The sequence below is a fragment of the Balaenoptera ricei genome, chromosome 13 (genome assembly GCF_028023285.1).
Source record: "Balaenoptera ricei isolate mBalRic1 chromosome 13, mBalRic1.hap2, whole genome shotgun sequence".
Taxonomy (NCBI): Eukaryota; Metazoa; Chordata; class Mammalia; order Artiodactyla; family Balaenopteridae; genus Balaenoptera; species Balaenoptera ricei.
In genome coordinates this window covers 41,671,964-41,693,103 of record NC_082651.1, presented here as the reverse complement: position 1 = coordinate 41,693,103, position 21,140 = coordinate 41,671,964, and the positions used below count along the sequence as shown (strand labels likewise).

The 21,140-nt window shown below is 36.7% G+C and overlaps 1 protein-coding gene across 4 annotated transcripts in view; it reads left to right on the top strand.

Moving 5' to 3' along the window:
- ZNF638 (zinc finger protein 638) overlaps window positions 1–21,140 on the top strand; it is a 147,739-nt gene that overhangs the window by 75,809 nt on the left and 50,790 nt on the right. For 3 of the 4 annotated variants that reach the window (XM_059943020.1, XM_059943016.1, XM_059943018.1), the window contains exons 4-8: window positions 6,005–6,043; window positions 6,801–7,093; window positions 8,241–8,515; window positions 9,900–10,046; window positions 10,971–11,093. In XM_059943020.1, coding sequence (XP_059799003.1) covers window positions 6,005–6,043; window positions 6,801–7,093; window positions 8,241–8,515; window positions 9,900–10,046; window positions 10,971–11,093 — 877 coding nt within the window. The remainder of the gene's footprint in view (window positions 1–6,004; window positions 6,044–6,800; window positions 7,094–8,240; window positions 8,516–9,899; window positions 10,047–10,970; window positions 11,094–21,140) is intronic. The other variant, XM_059943017.1, reaches the window with a different exon arrangement.

The window sequence follows — 21,140 nt, the reverse complement described above, 5'->3', positions numbered from 1 at the left end:
AGCAAATTTACAAAATAAATAATGTTTCAGGTATGACTGCTTAATACCTTTAGTGTGGTACTTTGGAGAAAAATATTTTTTTAGAAAGCTATTGTGTATTTGAAATATTAATATACAAATATATTTAATCTTTTCCCCAAAGGAGAGAATTAAATATGGTCCTTTCTTCTGACTCCTTCCTAATTTAATCCCAGTAGGTAACTTTAGTATCATTGGTTCATTCCTGCTGGCTTGCCTTCCCTTGGGATGGTTTATCTTTTTCAGAGCACATAGTCTACCCTTCTCCTACACTTCTTCCCCCTCATCCCCACCCCTTTCCCAAAGGATAAAAAACTAAAAACCACCCAAACCAAACACTAGTCTTTAATTTCAGGTCTAAACCTCTCCTGGTTTAGAACCTATATTCAGAAAAAACCTTAAGTAGGAGATGAACAAGCTAGATATGGTGCTTCCTCAACATTGGTTCTTCAATTCTTTGACCTTTTCCTTCTTTAAGACAGGGCACCTATGAAGGTGAAAAGTGTGATATTAACAGTATTCTCTAATATCACCTGGAGTTACATAAAATTAAATTGTGCTCCTTTTAACATCATTAAATATACTGATATAGTTGTGTGTCAAATTCCTGGTCACTATACTGATGATAATAACATGTTCTTGAGCAAATGGATTTGTGGCAGCTGTTTTGGTTTTTTGTTGTTGTTCTTTATGAAAATATCAACAAAATTTTTTGAGATTATTCAGGACTCTTCTAGTCATATGTGATAAACCTAACTCAGACTAGTTTTTTAAAGTAAGGAAATATATTAGCTTATTTAACTGGGAAGCTTAAGGAGTGTTTCTAGTTTCAGGAACAGCTGAATAAGATGCTCAAACAAAAATCAGAGTGTCAGAAATATTTTCGTTTCTTGGCTGTTCTCTTCTGCTTTAGCCTCATGAGAAAGGCACACTTTTCTCCACAAAGCAAAGTGACCCCCTTAGTTCCAGACTTAAGTGATCTGTATAGCTAGCAATTCCAGGAGTTAAAAAATAAATAAAAACACTTCTTTCCTCATAAATTCTGCGGAAGTCCTTGGTTTGACTCTTTTGGTTCACTGTGGGTTAGTTGTCCATCTCTAAACCAGTTATAATGGTTGCAGGAATAGGGTACTGAACCTCGGTTGGTGTCAAGTGTTGAGTGTGATATAAGCCCTACCTTAATTGTATAGACTAATAATAGAGTTGCTTACCTGTATAGATGTGTGCACACAAACATTGGTTATCATGTGGAGATAATTTGTTACTTAAATTGGATAGGCCTTACTGCCACTGTAAGTGGAAAATCTCTCCTAAGCCACAAATTTTCCCACAGATACCCAGTGGGATGTCTCATTTTTATGAAGGTAAGGGATTTAGGTGGGAGTTAGTTAGTTGCTGTAGGTAGGCATTAATGCTAGTAAGAGGATTCTAGCTACGTGCACTGTCATTAATTTACTACATCAAATGGCATTTATACCTATTTAAAGACTTTTGTGTAGATAAGCCTTTTTTTTTTTTTAATGCACACAGGACCCTGATGTTTTTTTTTTATATTTATTTTTATTTTTTATTTTTGGCTGTGTTGGGTCTTTGTTGCGTGTGGGCTTTCTCTAGTTGTGGCGAGTGGGGCTGCTCTTCGTGGAGGTGCGTGGGCTTCTCATTGTGCTGGCTTCTTTTGCTGCGGAGCATGGGCTCTACGCATGTGGGCTTCAGTAGTTGTGACACGAGGGCTCAGTAGTTGTGGCCCATGGGCTCTAGAGCACAGGCTCAGTAGTTGTGGCACACGGGCTTAGTTGCTCCGCAGCATGTGGAATCTTCCCGGACCATGACTCGAACCCCTGTCTCCTGCATTAGCAGGCGGATTCTCAACCACTGCGCCACCAGGGAAGCCTCCAGGACGCTGATTTTAAAGCATGTGCTTTCCATGCCTGCTACTTCATTGCTTGTTTTACATTTTTATGTTTTTCAGGTTATGTGCTCTTGAATAGTTTCTTTATGGCTTTCTATTGCAAAAAAAATTTAACAAATATGTTAGATTTGATTAGGTGCTTTGGATTTTTCCATGGCAAAATATATGCTACTTCATTCTTTTTTTTTTTTTTTAAGCTGCGTTGTGTTTCTAAACCTTAATCTGTTTAGTCATTCCTCTGCTGATGTATATTTAGGTTCTTATTCCTTTTCTTAAGGCTGATTATCTCTTCTCTCTCGTTGTCTTGGATCTTTCTGGATTATGACATAAGAGTAGTTGGTTAACTTGAGAAAAGATAATAGTGCATTAAAGTTTTAGTATTAAAAATAAATAATAAGAGCTGTATGCTTATTGTGTGCTGGGCGTTCTTCTAAGTGCTTTACACAGTGTCTTTAATCTTCAAAGCAACCCTATGAGATATATGTATAATGATTATTTGTGATTTTACCAGTGGGGAAACTGAGAGGCAACTTCCCTACTACAACACAGCAAATAATTGGCACAGCTAATCTGTCTAACTCATGGATCTTTGCTCCTTTTTTTCCTCTCAACATTTTATTTTGAAAAGTTTCTAAGCCACAAAAAAGTTGAAGGGATAATAAACATTCATATAGTCTTTGTCTTTATTAACCAATTATTAACATTTGACATATCTATTATATCTTTATATGTACATTTTTAATATCATAGTTTTTGAAAACTACTTGAAAATAAATTACAGACATTATGACACTTTACTCCTTAATTCAACATCTGTCTCTTAAGAATAAGGAAATTTTTCTACAATGGTTATGTGTTATAACCACAATATAACACAGTGTTTAACAAGGATTTCATAATGCCTTCCAGTACATAGGCCAAGTTCAAATTTTGCCATTTGTTTCCAAAATGCCTTTATAACTATCTTTGCCTACCCCACCCCTACACTTTTTTTTTAGCATTAAATTTTTTTTATTGGAGTGTAGTTGCTTTACAATATTGTGTTAGTTTCTACTGTACAGCAAAGTAAATCAGCTGTATATATACACATATCCCCTCTTTTTTGGATTTCCTTCTCATTTAGGTCACCACAGAGCATTGAGTAGAGTTCCCTGTGCTATACAGTAGGTTCTCACTAGTTATCTGTTCTATACATGGTATCAATAGTGTATGTATGTCAATCCCAATATCCTTTTGAGGAGGATTTTTCACAATGGTTGACTTCTGAAATGTCCACAAAAGTTGTCTTGTAGAATATTCCACATTCTGCACCTTTTTGGGTTTTTTTCCTCTTCATTAAATTCAGGTTGAACAGTTTTGGCACAAAAACTTTATAGGTGATGTGTATACTTACTGCATCACATTGGGATACAGATAATGTCGTTTACTTAGGTTCTTGTTCTTAGCCATTATGTTTATATTGCTTATGTATCATGCTTCTGAAACACATTTTAAAAAACTAGTTAGTACCAAATGTAAAATAGATAGCTAGTGGGAAGCAGCCTCATAGCACAGGGAGATCAGCTCGGTGCTTTGTGACCACCTAGAGGGGTGGGATAGTAGGAGGGAGGGAGACGCAAGAGGGAAGAGATATGAGGATATATGTATATGTATAACTGATGCACTTAGTTATAAAGCAGAAACTAACACACCGTTGTAAAGCAATTACACTCCAATAAAGATGTTAAAAAAAAAAAAAACTAGTTAGGCAATATACAGGCAGTCCAAACTCTATTTGCAGAATAGTATGTATGCTTTATCTTTCTGCTCTGGGCAGCAGAGACAAGAATATGTATTCTAGCAGTTAACCTAGTTCTGAAACATCATTTCACATCTGAAACATTGTTACCCACTCTTGAACTGGAAAGCTCTGGAAATTTAATAACTTCTGTGTGTCCACAACCAGCTATATTTCCAGCATTGTACATAAGAGAAAGCTAAGGCTTACTCATAGTAAGTAACCGGCTTTCAGATACATGGCCATTAAGTGGCAGTACCTACACTTACACCCAGCTGTGTTTGATTCCAAAGGTCTTGCTTTAGTTTTTTTTTTTTTCTTTTGGTCGCACCACATGGCTTGTGGGATCTCAGTTCCCCAACCAGGGATTGAACCCAGGCCCCAACAGTGAAACTGCCAAATCTTAACCAGGAGACCACCAGGGAACTCCCAAAGGTCTTGCTTTTAAACACCGTAACATGAGACCGGAAATGTATCTTCGTATCTTCTTAGATGGTACAGAGTAACAAAAGTTTTTAAAAATGTAGTAGTAGATGAAACAAAATTGTTCATGTTTTAACAATTGTTGATGCTGGGTGATAGATACATTGGATTGAAGTTAAGTTTTTTTGCCTTCATAGTTTGTCACATTATAGTTAGAAGATGCATCATGTCTGCTCTTAAAGCAGGAAGAAGTGGGCAGAAGCTTTCTCAGAAGTCTGCCAGTGGTTTTGCACCTATGGCTGTCTCATTGGTTTGAAGCTATCACTGGCTATCTTCTAAGGAGGCTGGGAAAGCAAGTATTTAGCTTTTTTAGCCTTTGTTGTGGAGGCAGGCATGGGAAAAGAGAGTTGAGAATTGCTTTTGAGTTAACCTGCTAACAATGTCTGAGACAAATATCAACAAATAAAAACCACTTTACCTTTAGTAAGGTTTTGACCTCACTTTATTTTCCTGCCAGGTGACTTGTTGAGTCTGCTGCCTTCATTTCCTTACCTGGCTCTCCACTTGGTTGCTGAAATTGTATTTTTGAACATCAGTGATTCAGTAATTTAATTTAATCACCATTTCCAGTTAACTTTTAAGAGTCCAGAGCATCTAGAAAAGATGAGGATAAAGATGTCTTTTTTTTAGGCTTCCATGATGTTGCTGTTCCTCCTACTTTTTCTTTCTTTAATTAACCCTTAATCTCTTTCATTGGTGTATCTTTGTCTGCTTTACTCTTAAGTGTTAGTGTGCATAAGATTCTGTCCTCAGCCCTCTTTTTTCCCCGCAAACTATTCCTCTGTTTATCTCACTCATTCTTAATATAGTATAGCTGATGCCTGATTTTTAATATCCCAGCCCTCATCTTTTTCTGTAATCCAGATATTTCCAGTTGTTCTGAAAACATTCCTATGTTCCCTTCACTTCAGAAATGTTTATTGTTCCCTGTTGCCTTTTACTTATGTGCAGCCTCCTTAACCTGATTTCAAGGACGTTCATAGTTTGTCTCTGAGCTGCCTTTCCAGGTTTTCCCCCTCATAATTGCTTTTTGTCACTTACATGCTGCAGCCATACCGGTTCCTGGAATAGAACACATGTTTTGCCTCCAGTGCTTCTTTTATGTATCACCACTGTATGAAACCTAACCTGATCCATGCCTATTAACAAGACCTTTCGCCACATGGCTTGTGGGATCTTAGTTCCCCTGAAAAGCAACCTTTTTCTTTGAATTCTCCCCTGAATCCTCCCACTAGATCCTCTCTTGAGGAGCAATTGGTACAGTGTAAGGGGCACTATTCATGTCTTATTCTGTAGAGTGGTGGCCCCTGGGGTTCTGCAAAGTGGGTGAACTGTCTTTAACCCCTACCTAAGCTTGTGTTTTATACCTCTTCTATACCTCTCAACACTTTTATGTGTACTGCTTGTTTTACCTAAATAAACATCGAGGCCTTTGAAGTATAGGGAATGTGTTTCTTTTCCCTGAATTGCCTAATAAATCACTGTGTTAACTTTGGTTTTTTATCTTTTTTTAATCTTTTTAAAAATATTTTTTAAATTTTTAAAAATTAAAAAAAAAATTTTTGTTTTTAAAAATTTTTAAATTTTTATTTATTTATTTATTTATTTGCTGCGCCACATGGCTTGTGGGATCTTAGTTCCCCAGCGAGGGACTGAACCCGTGCCCTTAGCAGTGAAGCACGGAGTCCTAACCACTGGTCCGCCAGGGAATTCCCTTAACTTTGGTTTTGAACAGTCCTCTTGATACATTGCAGGGAAAGATTGAGCCTTATAATCTTATTTTAACTGTTCATTAATATTGTTTATTCTCAAAATAGGTATCCCGATTGGAATCCTGAGATCCTCCCATCAAGAAGGTAGTTATTTTTTTTAATAGTGGTATTATTGAAATTTGATTTTCTTTTAAAAGTAAACAAGTACTTTTTTTTTTTTAAAGGTACTGTTTTGAATAGAGTCCTGTTTTGACCATTTTTACTTTTAAACAATAGGCAAATGCAACCATCTCAATGAATCTTTCTTTAATTACCCCAGTTTAAGTGTGATAGCTCCCATCTGTGAACTTCTTTTTTTTTTTTTAAGTCTGTTCTGAAAATACTTTATACTTTAATACTTTTTATTATTATTTTATGTTTGTGGGATCTTAGATTTGAAGGCTGGGAATGGGGTTCCCGGTTCAATGTGTAGGTATACAAGTACAACAGTCAAAGAAATATTTGTGGATGGCATAATGTTTCAGGAAAAATTGTTGAAAAACATTTGTTTATATAAGTCATTTCCTAAATTCTTCATGTAATATAATACTTTCAAAACATAATTGGATATAATAGTGGTATAGGAAAAATGCAAGAAATTGATGATAATATTCTTTTGTAAATTAACAAAACAGAGGAATCTAAGCAATGAGAGAGGTGATCATCTGCTCTGATTGTTTCTTACTCATCTACAAGGCTGAATTGCATCATGTCAAACAGGTTTTTGCTTTACGTAAATACATGGTATCAGAATTTGGCGTTGTTAATAGTCTGTTTTTAAGAAGATAAATCTGTCATTTAATATAGGTTTAAATTTATGTTAAATTGATGAATCTTGTGGGTTTTTTCCTACACTTTGTAGAAATGAAGGCAATAGAAAAGAAAACGAAACTCCAAGAAGACGATCTCATTCTCCCAGTCCTAGACGTTCTAGGAGATCAAGCTCAAGTCACAGATTCCGTCGATCCCGAAGCCCAATACGTTATATGTACAGACCAAGAAGTCGAAGTCCAAGAATTTGCCATCGTTTCGTTCCTAGATACAGATCCAGATCCCGTTCACCGTATCGAATGAGAAATCCATTTAGAGCTAGTCCAAAATGCTATCGATCAGTTAGCCCCGAAAGGACATCAAGGAGATCAGTGAGATCATCAGGTACACTTATGGTTGTGAATAATAAGTACTTATTTTGACTAAATTTTTTTAGTTTTTTTGTTTGTTTGAATTTTTTATTTCTATTAAGCTTGAAATGGTGACTTATATACTACTGTCAAGATTTTTTTAAATGTTGACATTTTGAGGTATTTGGCTCAGCTCTTTTTAAAACTTTCAAGGTTTTTAAGAGATGGAATGTTCTACTTCATTGAATTTTAGAATTTCTATATGAAATCCAACCCACATCCCAACCTATTTCATTCTTCTTCCCTTTATTATGTATCAGAAGAAGTGTGGGAGACTGTATCTATCCACCCAACATCAAACCTAAAAACCAAGGATATACAAACATCTTAGTTTGCTTTAGTAATTGATTATAGACTTGTCTTCGGTGAATTAATTTGAAACATTTTAAAAATTATTCATATTTTCAACCTGTGTCTTTGTATTGGTTTAGTGACCTTTCTGGAAATAGCTCTTATATAATTTTTTTCTGAGATCTTTGCAAAGGTCTGTGAGGTCTTTCCTTTTCCAACTACATGTCTTTGTGAAGCTGGATTTTTCTTTTAGTATTTCAGCTGAAATAATGTATCCAGCAGATTGGATGCAGAAGCAGATACGAGAATTCAGACTTTTTTTAAGACCAATATTAAAGTATTTGGAAAATATACAGTGGTGCTACTCATCTAACTAATTTTTGTTTTGAAATTAAAGTTTTTCATAAAAATATATTATTTATATTAACATAGGAGTTTATTATTATTAAATGAATTAATATTTTAAAAATTCTATTTTAGTTTCTTAAATGGTAAACATTGATAAATTGAACACAAACAAAAGCTCTTTGGAGTCCTCAGTTTTTAATAGTGTAAAGGGATACTGAAACCAAAAGTTTGAGTACCACTGGTATAAGAGAAGCTCACTGAATAAGGGATCTTCATGTTTTTATATCTTCACTTTTGAGTGAAGAATTAAAGAAGAATAATTTTGTGTGTGTGTGTTTGCCACCTGTTTGGCCTAACAATAGCTCAATGTGATAAATATTTGGACAGTTGAGAGATGATTCTTTTTTTTTTAATAATGTGATGAGATGTTTCCTACCTTAAGTTCTTTTCAGTTGAAGTAGTATTTATGTCCTTTTTACCAGACAGAAAAAAAGCATTAGAAGATGTAGTACAACGGTCTGGGCATGGGTCAGAATTCAGTAAACAGAAACATCTTGAAGCAGTTGATAAAGGACACTCACCAGCACAAAAACTTAAAACTGTCAGTGGAGCAAAGCCATCAGTTAAATCTACGAGCTCTACAAAGAGTGATTCAAATATAGGACATTGTACTCGTTACAAATCAAAGAATCTTGAAGATGACACCTCACCAGAAAGTAAACAGGTGTCTGATAAAGCTGTTTCTCTACAACGTAAGGTCAGTAGTTCTTTGTTAGTGGAAGTGTGTGCATACATTTGTTAATATGACAAAGAGAAAACAAAGTTTTCAGAATTTTTAATTTTCATATTTCCAAAAGTTTGAAATTGTGACTTGTTATGTTGATATGGAATATTTATTGGTTTCTCTTCTGAATATAATAAAAGTCCAATAAAGTCCTGTAGATTACAAATCCTAGAGGTTTGGCATTTGATATATCAAAAGTGAAAACATTTTGATGGTTTGGTGTTTTTGGCTAACCACACAAACAGATCCTTGTGATAAGTTTTGCTCCCTGATTGGGGAAATGGATGTAATCAGCAGCATTAATGAGGTTTTATAATCTTTGTTAGTAAGTTATTAGTGAGTCTCTGCTGAGAATTGGTCATTTTTAATCTGTTTTATACTTTTTGCAGTACAGTTCATAAGTTAAATACTTCATTGTCCAGTGTAGAATACTAGTCTCTTTTCTGGGTACTAACTTATTGGTGTATTTTGATGGTATTGATTTATTGTATATGTTAATGAAATTACTATTATAGCAGATAATATATAAAGCATCCTGAGACTATCAGAGTAACTCCTGATAGGCCAGATTTTCAAATGTTTATTATATTGTAATAGTAACAAGTCTTCAAGTATTTAGGTATACATTGCTCTTAACATTGTCTTAACTTTCAACAACTACAGTTCCCTGCCCCGGAGAGCTTATATTTAGAAGGATAAACTTAAAATAATCAACCTGCAATTACAGGATTTTGAAGAGCATTAATTAGGAAGAAATGTTGAGTACAGGGCATTAATCTCGAAGAGCCTTAGTTATTCTGTAACGTTCTTTCATTTTGTTTCTAGACTTCTAGATGGTGGTGGTGGAACTTTTAAAAAGTTTTTTCTTTTTGAGTCAATTTTTAACATAGGTGGCAAATTTGATAAAGTATATTTAAATTGTATGTAGTATAAATCTTTAAAAATATTATGCCCATCTAGATAACATTTTTAATTATTAGAACACAGAGTAAGTAAAGCTATAATTTCAGCTTCACTAGTGATGTGCCATGCAGATTCATATAGAAAAATACTCTTTAATAGTTTTGGGCCATTTCATTTCATAGGTCTTGTTTGTTACAAAATGCTTCTAAACAGAAAAGAGCATCTGTGTTTGGTTACCCATAAACTCTGACCACTGTTGGGTTTGAGTGGTAAAATGTAAAACATATTTCTTACTACTTTTCTTTGGCCTTTAAAATTTTTTCAAATATGCTAAAATATGTTGAAAAGACTGCTTAAAGGACTAAGATTAATGGTAGAAGAAATTATAGTGGGAATTATTATAACTGTACTTTGTCACTTAATTTGGTTTAATTTTCTTTCATCCCAAAAAAAGCTTCGGAAAGATCACTCTTCACAGTATGGTCCCGTTCTTCTTATATCTGATTTACCAGAGGATGGCTGTACTGAAGAAGATATTAGAAAAATATTTCAACCATTTGGAAAAGTTAATGATGTCCTGATTGTTCCATATAGAAAGGAAGTGAGTCATTTAGTCTGTTCTAAAATTCATACAAAGTCATTATTTTATAAAGACTGTTGTTGGATCTTATAGCTGCTTTTCCTGCATACACAATTGTTAATTGAGTTATGTAAATGTTTGGATTTGAATGAACAAGGTCCCTAAGTACTGCTTTATATCGTTTCAAACAGCACACTGTTTTTTTAGAAGAGCACACTTTTTCCGTGAAGGGCCAGATAATGTTTTAGGCGTTGCATGTTATAGGATTTCAACTATTCAGCTCTGCTCTACAACTCTGTTGTTGTACAAACACAGTCATAGATAATATATAAATGAATGAGCATGGCTGTGTTCAAAAAAATTATTTACAAAAACAGGTGGCAGGCCATAGTTTGCCATTCATTGCTTTAGCACACCAGTAAGGTCATATTAAAAAAATGATTTTATCTGTACAGTATTTTTTTACATATGAGTTGTATTCCTATAACTCACATAATAGGGTTCACCAGAACTACAAACCCTAGGTTAAGCAGAACGTAAAAAATTGTGAGGTAAGACAACGGAACATAGTTGGTATTGTTTTCTTTGTTGCAAGAACCCTTAAAAAGGTCAGACTTAACAGCAGCTAGACCAGATCCTGCCTTCTCTTCGATTGTTCAGTGAGCCCTGCCTTCCCATTTCTTATTGTGCCATGATCCTGCCATGGACCCATACTTCCTTCTTACCTTGGTAATGGTATAGAAATTCTATAAGGTTAAATGTCCATTTCATGTGTGAAAACATCCTAAACATCAAATTAAACGTTAGCAAAACAAAAAGAGGTGAAAGCAACCAGGACTTGAGGTAATTTCAGTTTTATATTCCACAAAGAAGTATTATATTAGGTCATACAGAGAAATTTAAGGTAGATTTTTGTGACTAAAAGTGGAATACATTTCATTTTAGGCTTACTTGGAAATGGAATTTAAAGAGGCAATTACTGCAGTCATGAAGTACATTGAAACAACACCACTTCTGATAAATGGGAAAAGTGTGAAAGTATGTGTTCCAGGAAAGAAAAAGTCACAGGTAAACTGAATTTAGTTCTTACGTGATTCATTGTTGATTAATTTTTTGTTTAAGTATGGCACATACTGAAAAAGGCATAAAACAAAAATGTTCACTCCACAGATTAGGTATAAATTCAAATACATTGAACTTAGCAGCTTCTTTATACATACGTATATATATCACACTGTAAACAGTATTAAATGATAAGCAATAGACTAGGGGAAAATACTTAACAGAATTAGCAAAAGTCTGTGAAACCTCTACCTGAGTCACAAACTACAACACTGACAACGTCCTGGAAGCCCCTTGCATACTTCTTTTGAATACTTACTTCGGGGCAAAGGGGAGTGTGTAACCCCACCTTGGTTTCTAATACCGTACTTGAGTTTTGCCTGTTTTGAAGTTTCTATAAACAGAATCATAGCGTATATATTCTTCTGGGTCTTTTGCTTCCTTAGACGTATCAACGTTTATGAGTTTAGTCTTGTAGATCGTTTTCTTTGCTTTAGTTTATATATCCATAGATAATGTCTATAGAAGTACTTAAAAATATCCAGTAAGTTTTGCTTTGTGTATATGTGTTCTTTTTATGTTATTTTCTTTTTTTTTTTTTAGTTATTTCTGAGATATACATTTTAAAGTAATAACTAGGATTATGACTTATAACATTATACCAGAACATATAAGATTTTTAGAAATTTCATGTAATGTCTGAAACATTTATATTAACATATTTCCATACAAATAACCCAATGAAAGTTTAGTATTAGTTGTTTTTTGTTTGTTTGTTTTTTATACTGCAGGTTCTTATTAGGCATCAATTTTATACACATCAGTGTATACATGTCAATCCCAATCGCCCAATTCAGCACACCACCATCCCCACCCCACCGCAGTTTTCCCCCCTTGGTGTCCATATGTCCGTTCTCTACATCTGTGTCTCAACTTCTGCCCTGCAAACCGGCTCATCTGTACCATTTTTCTAGGTTCCACATACATGCGTTAATATACGATATTTGTTTTTCTCTTTCTGACTTACTTCACTCTGTATGACAGTCTCTAGATCCATCCACGTCTCAACAAATGACTCAATTTCGTTCCTTTTTATGGCTGAGTAATATTCCATTGTATATATGTACCACAACTTCTTTATCCATTCGTCTGTTGATGGGCGTTTAGGTTGCTTCCATGACCTGGCTATTGTAAGTAGTGCTCCAATGAACATTCGGGTGCATGTATCTTTTTGAATTACGGTTTTCTCTGGGTATATGCCCAGTAGTGGGATTGCTGGGTCATATGGTAATTCTATTTTTACTTTTTTAAGGAACCTCCATATTGTTCTCCATAGTGGCTGTATCAATTTACATTCCCACCAACAGTGTAAGAGGGTTCCCTTTTCTCCACACCCTCTCCAGCATTTGTTATTTGTAGATTTTCTGATGATGGCCATTCTGACTGGTGTGAGGTGATACCTCATTGTAGTTTTGACTTGCATTTCTCTAATAATTAGTGATGTTGAGCATCTCATGTGCTTCGTGGCCATCTGTATGTCTTTGGAGAAATGTCTATTTAGGTCTTCTGCCCATTTTTGGATTGGGGTGTTTGTTTCTTTAATATTGAGCTGAATGAGCTGTTTATATATTTTGGAGATTAATCCTTTGTCCGTTTGCAAATATTTTCTCCCATTCTGAGGGTTGTCTTTTCGTCTTGTTTATGGTTTCCTTTGCTGTGCAAAAGCTTTTGAAGTTTCATTAGGTCCCATTTGTTTATTTTTGTTTTTATTTCCATTACTTTAGGAGGTGGATCAAAAAAGATCTTGCTGTGATTTATGTCAAAGAGTGTTCTTCCTATGTTTTCCTCTAAGAGTTTTATAGTGTCCAGTCTTACATTTAGGTCTCTAATCCATTTTGAGTTTATTTTTGTGTATGGTGTTAGGGAGTATTCTAATTTCATTCTTTTACATGTAGCTGTCCAGTTTTCCCAGCACCACTTATTGAAGAGACTGTCTTTTCTCCATTGTATATTTTTGCCTCCTTTGTCATAGATTAGTTGACCATAGGTGCATGGGTTTATCTCTGGGCTTTCTATCCTGTTCCATTGATCTATGTTTCTGTTTTTGTGCCAGTACCATATTGTCTTGATTACTGTAGCTTTATAGTATAGTCTGAAGTCAGGGAGTCTGATTCCTCCAGCTCCGTTTTTTTTCCCACAAGACTGCTTTGGCTATTCGGGGTCTTTTGTGTCTCCATACAAATTTTAAGATGATTTGTTCTAGCTCCGTAAAAAATGCCATTGGTAATTTGATAGGGATTGCATTGAATCTGTAGATTGCTTTGGGTACTAGAGTCATTTTCACAATGTTGATTCTTCCAATCCAAGAACATGGTATATCTCTCCATCTGTTGGTATCATCTTTAATTTCTTTCATCAGTGTCTTATAGTTTTCTGCATACAGGTCTTTTGTCTCCCTAGGTAGGTTTATTCCTAGGTATTTTATTCTTTTTGTTGCAGTGGTAAATGGGAGTGTTTCCTTAATTTCTTTCAGATTTTTCATCATTAGTGTATAGGAATGCAAGAGATTTCTGTGCATTAATTTTGTATCCTGCAACTTTACCATATTCATTAATTAGCTCTAGCAGTTTTCTGGTGGCAGTTTTAGGATTCTCTGTGTATAGTATCATGTCATCCGCAAACAGTGACAGTTTTACTTCTTTTCCAATTTGTATTCCTTTTATTTCTTTTTCTTCTCTGATTGCCATGGCTAGGATTTCCAGAACTATGTTAAATAATAGTGGTGAGAGTGGACATCCTTGTCTTGTTTCTGATCTTAGAGGGAATGCTTTCAGTTTTTCACCATTGAGAATGATGTTTGCTGTGGGTTTGTCATATATGGCCTTTATTATATTGAGGTAGGTTCCCTCTATGCCCTCTTTCTGGAGAGTTTTTATCATAAATGTGTGTTGAATTTTGTCAAAAGCTTTTTCTGCATCTATTGAGATGATCATATGGTTTTTATTCTTCAATTTGTTAATATGGTGTATCACATTGATTGATTTGTGTATATTGAAGACTCCTTGCATCCCTGGCATAAATCCCACTTGATCGTGGTGTATGATCCTTTTAATGTGTTGTTAGATTCTGTTTGCTAGTATTTTGTTGAGGATTTTTGCATCTATATTCATCAGTGATATTGGTCTGTAATTTTCTTTTTTTGTAGTGTCTTTGTCTGGTTTTGGTATCAGGGTGATGGTGGCCTCATAGAATGAGTTTGGGAGTGTTCCTTCCTCTGCAATTTTTTGTAAGAGTTTGAGAAGGATTAGGTGTTAGCTCTTCTCTAAATGTTTGATAGAATTCACCTGTGAAGCCATCTGTTCCTGGACTTTTGTTTGTTGGAAGATTTTTAATCACAGTTTCAATTTCATTACTTGTGATTGGTCTGTTCATATTTTCTGTTTCTTCCTGGTTTGGGCTTGGAAGGTTATACCTTTCTAAGAATTTGTCCATTTCTTCCAGGTTGTCCATTTTATTGGCATAAAGTTGCTTGTAGTAGTCTCTTAGGATGCTTTGTATTTCTGCGGTGTCTGTTGTAACTTCTCCTTTTTCATTTCTGATTTTATTGATTTGAGTCCTCTCCCTCTTTTTCTTGATGAGTCTGGCTAATGGCTTATCAATTTTGTTTATCTTCTCAAAGAACCAACTTTTAGTTTTATTGATCTTTGCTATTGTTTTCTTTGTTTCTATTTCATTTATTTCTGCTCTGATCTTTCTGATTTCTTTCCTTCTGCTAACTTTGGGTTTTGTTTGTTCTTCTTTCTCTAGTTTCTTTAGGTGTAAGGTTAGATTGTTTACTTGAGATTTTTCTTGTTTCTTTAGGTAGGCTTGTATAGCTATAAACTTCCCTCTTAGAACTGCTTTTGCTGCATCCCATAGGTTTTGGGTCGTCGTGTTTTCATTGTCATTTGTCTCTAGGTATTTTTTGATTTCCTCTTTGATTTCTTCAGTGATCTCTTGGTTATTTAGTAACGTATTGTTTAGCCTCCATGTGTTTGTGTTTTTTACATTTTTTTCCCTGTAATTCATTTCTAATCTCATAGTGTTGTGGTCAGAAAAGATGCTTGATATGATTTCAATTTTCTTAAGTTTACTGAGGCTTGATTTGTGACCCAAGATGTGATCTATCCTGGAGAATGTTCCGTGCGCACTTGAGAAGAACGTGTAATCTGTTGTTTTTGGATGGAATGTCCTATAAATATCAATTAAATCTATCTGGTCTATTGTATCATTTAAAGCTTCTGTTTCCTTATTTATTTTCATTTTGGATGATCTGTCCATTGGTGTAAGTGAGGTGTTAAAGTCTCCCACTATTATTGTGTTACTGTCAATTTCCTCTTTTATAGCTGTTAGCAGTTGCCTTATGTATTGAGGTGCTCCTATGTTGGGTGCATATATATTTATAATTGTTATATCTTTTTCTTGGATTGATCCCTTGATCATCATGTAGTGTCCTTCCTTGTCTCTTGTAACATTCTTTATTTTAAAGTCTATTTTATCTGATATGAGTATAGCTACTCCAGCTTTCTTTTGATTTCCATTTGCATGGAAAATCTTTTTCCATCCCCTCACTTTCAGTCTGTATGTGTCCCTAGGTCTAAAGAGGGTCTCTTGTAGACAGCATATACATGGGTCTTGTTTTTATATCCATTCAGCAAGCCTGTGTCTTTTGGTTGGAGCATTTAATCCATTCACGTTTAAGGTAATTATCGATATGTATGTGCCTATAACCATTTTCTTAATTGTTTTGGGTTTGTTTTTGTAGGTCCTTTTCTTGTCTTGTGTTTCCCACTTAGAGAAGATCCTTTAACATTTGTTGTAGAGCTGGTTTGGTGGTGCTGAATTCTCTTAGCTTTTGCTTGTCTGTAAAGCTTTTGATTTCTCCATTGAATCTGAATGAGATCCTTGCCGGGTAGAGTAATCTTGGTTGTAGGTTCTTCCCTTTCATCATTTTAAGTATATCATGCCACTCCCTTCTGGCTTGTAGAGTTTCTGCTGAGAAATCAGCTGTTCACCTTATGGGAGTTCCCTTGTATGTTATTTGTCGTTTTTCCCTTGCTGCTTTCAATAATTTTTCTTTGTCTTTAATTTTTGCCACTTTGATTACTATGTGTCTCGGCGTGTTTCTCCTTGGGTTTATCCTGTATGGGACTCGCTGCGCTTCCTGGACTTGGGTGGCTAATTCCTTTCCCATGTTCGGGAGGTTTTCAACTATAATCTCTTCAAATATCTTCTGTGGTCCTTTCTCTCTCTCTTCTCCTTGTGGGACCCCTATAATGCGAATGTTGTTGCGTTTAATGTTGTCCCAGAGGTCTCTTAGGCTGTCTTCATTTCTTTTCATTCTTTTTTCTTTAGTCTGTTCCCACAGCGGTGAATTCCACCATTCTGTCTTCCAGGTCACTTATCCGTTCTTCTGCCTCAGTTATTCTGCTATTGATTCCTTCTAGTGTAGTTTTCATTTCAGTTATTGTATTGGTCATCTCTGTTTGTTTGTTCTTTAATTCTTCTAGGTCTTTGTTAATCATTTCTTGCATCTTCTCAATCTTTGCCTCCATTCTTATTCCGAGGTCCTGGATCATCTTCACTATCATTATTCTGAATTCTTTTTCTGGAACGTTGCCTATCTCCACTTCATTTAGTTGTTTTTCTGGGTTTTTTTCTTGTTCCTTCATCTGGTATATAGCCCTCTGCCTTTTCATCTTGTCTATCTTTCTGTAACTGTGGTTTTTGGTCCACAGGCTGCAGGATTGTAGTTTTTCTTGCTTCTGCTGTCTGCCCTCTGGTGATTGAGGCTATCTAAGAGGCTTGATGGGAGGCTCTGGTGGTGGGTAGAGCCGACTGTTGCTGTGGCGGTCAGAGCTCCGTAAAACTTTAATCCACTTGACTGTTGATGGGTGGGGCTGGGTTCCCTCCCTGTTGGTTGTTTGGCCTGAGGCAACCCAACACTGGAGCCTATCTGGGCTCTTTGGTGGGGTTAATGGCAGACTCTGGGAGGGCTCACGCCAAGGAGCACTTCCAGAACCTCCGCTGCCAGTGTCCTTGTCCCCATGGTGAAACAGAGCCACCCCCCGCCTCTGCAGGAGACCCCCCAACACCAGCAGGTATGTCTGGTTCAGTCTCCCCCAGGGTCACTGCTCCTTCCCCTGGGTCCAGATGCACACACTATTTTGTGTGCGCCCTCCAAGAGTGGGGTCTCTGTTTCCCCCAGTCCTGTCGAAGTCCTGCAATCAATTCCCACTAGGCTTCAAAGTCTGATTCTCTAGGAATTCCTCCTCTCTTTGCCGGACCCCCAGGTTGGGAAGCCTGACGTGGGGCTCAGAACGTTCAGTCCAGTGGGTGGACTTCTGTGGTATAAGTGTTTGCCAGTCTGTGAGTCACCCACCCAGCAGTTACGGGATTTGATTTTACTCTGATTGCGCCCCTCGTACCGTCTCACTGTGGCTTCTCCTCTGTCCTTGGACGTGGGGTATCCTCCTTGGTGAAGTCCGGTGTCTTCCTGTCGATGATTGTCCAGCAGCCAGTTGTGATTCTGGTGCTCTCGCAAGAGGGAGTGAGAGCACGTCCTTCTACTCCGCCATCTTGGTTAATCCTCTTATTTTCTTATTTACTGAAGAATGCCTGCTTTGGAGCACACATTTTTCAATCACTAATTTGATTTGGAGATCAAACCATGTTAGTACCTTGTAGATTTTCCTTATTCTTTTAAGGTTATATGTGATGTTACTTCCTATGAATATACCACAGTTATTTCACCAGTTCCTTATGGATTGCTATTTACGTTATTTCTAGTTTACTATAAATTGCTATAAATAGGACTTTAGTTAACTTCCTTGTATATGGCTTTCACTGGCCTTTCTTAATGCATTTATGATAATGTTTTTTAAGGTGATATCTATCATGGAATTGCTGGGTTTTAAGGTATACAGTAATAAATAATATTAGATTGCCTGTTAAATAACTAATAATTTATAGTCTGATAATTTATGTGAGTCAGTGTTTCTCTATTATCAATGACATCTTAATATTTGCAGTTTTAAAATCCAGTATGTAAAAAATGGTATCTAGTTTTGATGATCATCTTTAGTTTTGATTTGGGTTGTTTTTTCTTTTTTGTGTGTGTATCTATTGTAGTTTTTGGGTTTGCTGTTCCCATGAGGTTTTGATATAGCAGTCTATGTATGTACAAGGTTGTTTTAAGTTGCTGGTCTCTTTCCCACATGAGAAGTTCCTTTAGCATTTGTTGCAAAGCTGGTCTGGCGGTGCCGAATTCTCTTAGCTTTTGTTTGTCTGTTAAGCTTTTGATTTCTCCATCAAATCTGAATGAGAGCCTTGCTGGATAGAGTGTTCTTGGTTATAGGTTCTTCCCTTTCATCACTTTAAATATATCGTGCCACTCCCTTCTGGCCTGCAGAGTTTCTGCAGAGAAATCATCTGATAATCTTATGGGTGTTCCCTTGTATGTTATTTGTCGCTTTTCCCTTGTTTTAATAATTTTTCTTTGTCTTTAATTTTTGTCCATTTGATTACTATTTGTCTCAGCTTTCCTCCTTGGGTTTATCCTGCCTGGGACTATCTGCGCTTCCTGGACTTGGGTGACTGTTTCCTTTCCCACGTTAGGGAATTTTTCAGCTATGATCTCTTCAAACTTTTTCTCAGGTCCTTTCTCTCTCTCTTCTCCTACTGGGACCCCTATAATGTGAATGTTGGTGCATTTAATGTTGTCCCAGAGGTCTCTTAGACTATCTTCATTTCTTTTTTTTCTTTATTCTGTTTTGCGGCAGCGACTTCCACCATTCTTTCTTTCAGGTCATTTATGCGTTCTTCTGCCACTGATTCCTTCTAGTGTATTTTTAATTTCAGTTATTGTGTTGTCTCTCTGTTTGTTCTTTAGTTCTTCTAGGTCTTTGTTAAACATTTCTTGCATCTTCTTGATCCTTGCCTCCATTCTTTTTCTGAGATCTTGGATCATCTTCACTATCATTATTCTGAATTCTTTTTCTAGTAGGTTGGCTATCTCCACTTCATCTAGTTGTTCTTCTGCGGTTTCATCTTGTTCCTTTACCTGGGACATATTCCTCCTCCGTCTCATTTTTTCTAACTTTCTGTGATTGCGGTTTCCGTTCTGCAGGCTGCAGGATTGTAGTTCTTGCTTCTGCTGTCCTCTGGTGGATGAGGCTATCTAAGAGGTTTGTGCAGGGTTTCTGATGGGAGGGACTGGTTCCTGCCTAGTGGTAGGTAGAGCTGGGTAGAGCTGGGTCTTGTCTCTCTGTTGGGCAGGGCTGTGCTCAGGGAGACTGGTCTACTGATGGGTGGGGCTGTGTTCTGCACTGTTGGTTGTTTGGCCTGAGGCGACCCAGCACTGGAGCCTACAGGATGTTTGGTGGAGCTAATGGCAGCCTCTGGGAGGGCTCATGCCAGTGTGTACTTCCCAGAATTGCTGCTGCCAGAGTCTTTGTCCCCGCAGTGAGCCACAGCTGCCCCCTGCCTCCGCAGGAGATCCTCTAATACTAGGCAGGTAGGTCTGGCCCAGTCTTTTATAGAGTCACTGCTTTTTTCCCCTGGGTCCTGGTGTACACATGACTTTGTGTGCACCCTCCAAGAGTGGAGTTTCTGCTTCCCCCAGCCCTGTGGAATTCCTGTGATCAAACCCTGCTGGCCTTCAAAGCCAGTTTCTCTGGGGACTCCTCCTCCTGTTGCTGGACCCCCAGGCTGGGAAGCCTGACATGGGGCTTAGATTCCAGTTTGTGGGTCTCCCACCCAGTGGGTATGGGATTTGATTTTATCGCGATTGCACCCCTCCTGCCCCCTCGTTGTGGCTTCTTCTCTGTCTCTGAATGTCGGGTATCTTTCTTGGTAGGTTCCAGCGTTTTTTTGACAGTGGTTGTTCAGAAGTTAGCTATGAACAAAGTGGTGCATGTATCTTTTTGAATTACAGTTTTATCTGGATATATGCCCAGGAGTGGGAGTGCTGGATCATATGGTAATTCTATTTTTAGTTTTCTGAGGAACCTCCATACTGTTTTCCACAGTGGCTGCACCAAATTACATTCCCACCAACAGTATAGGAAGGTTCCCTTTTCTCCACACCCTCTCCAGCATTTGTTATTTGTAGACTTTTTAATGATGGCCATTCTGACTGGTGTGAGGTGGTACCTCATTGTAGTTTTGATTTGCATTTCTCTAATAATTAGCAGTGTTGAGTATCTTTTCATGTGCCTATTGGCCATTTGTATGTCATCTTTGGAGAAATGTCTATTTAGGTCTTCTGCCCATTTTTCAGTTAGTTTTTTTGTTGTTGAGATGTATGAACTGTTTCTATATTTTAGAAATGAAGCCCTTGTCGGTCGAATCATTTGCAAATATTTTCTCCTATTCTGTAGGTTGTCTTTTCATTTTGTTTGTGGTTTCCTTTGCTGTGGAAAAGCTTGTAAGTTTGATTAGGTCCCATTTGTTTATTTTTGTTTTTATTCTGTTGCCTTTGGAGACTGACCTAAGAAAACACTGGTATGACTTATGTCAGAGAATGTTTTGCCTGTGCTCTCTTATAGGAGTTTTATGGTGTCATGTCTTATGTTTAAGTCTTTAAGCCATTTGAGTTTATTTTTGTCCACGGTGTGAGGGTGTATTCTAACTTTATTGATTTACATGCAGCTGTCCAACTTCCCCAACACCACTTGCTGAAGACACTGTCTTTTTCCCATTGTATATTCTTGCCTCCTTTGTTGGAGATTAATTGACTGTAGGTGTGTGGGTTTATTTCTGGGCTCTCTATTCTGTTCCATTGATCCATATGCCTGTTTTTGTACCAGTACCACACTGTTTTGATTACTGTAGCTTTGTAGTATTGTCTGAGTCTGGGAGAGTTACGCCTCCTGCTTTCTTTTTTTCCCTCGGGATTGCTCTGGCAATTCTGGCTCTTTTATGGTTCCATATAAATCTTTGGATTATTTGTTCTAGTTCTGTGAAAAATGTTATGGGCAGTTTGATAGGGATTGCATTAAATCTGTAGATTGC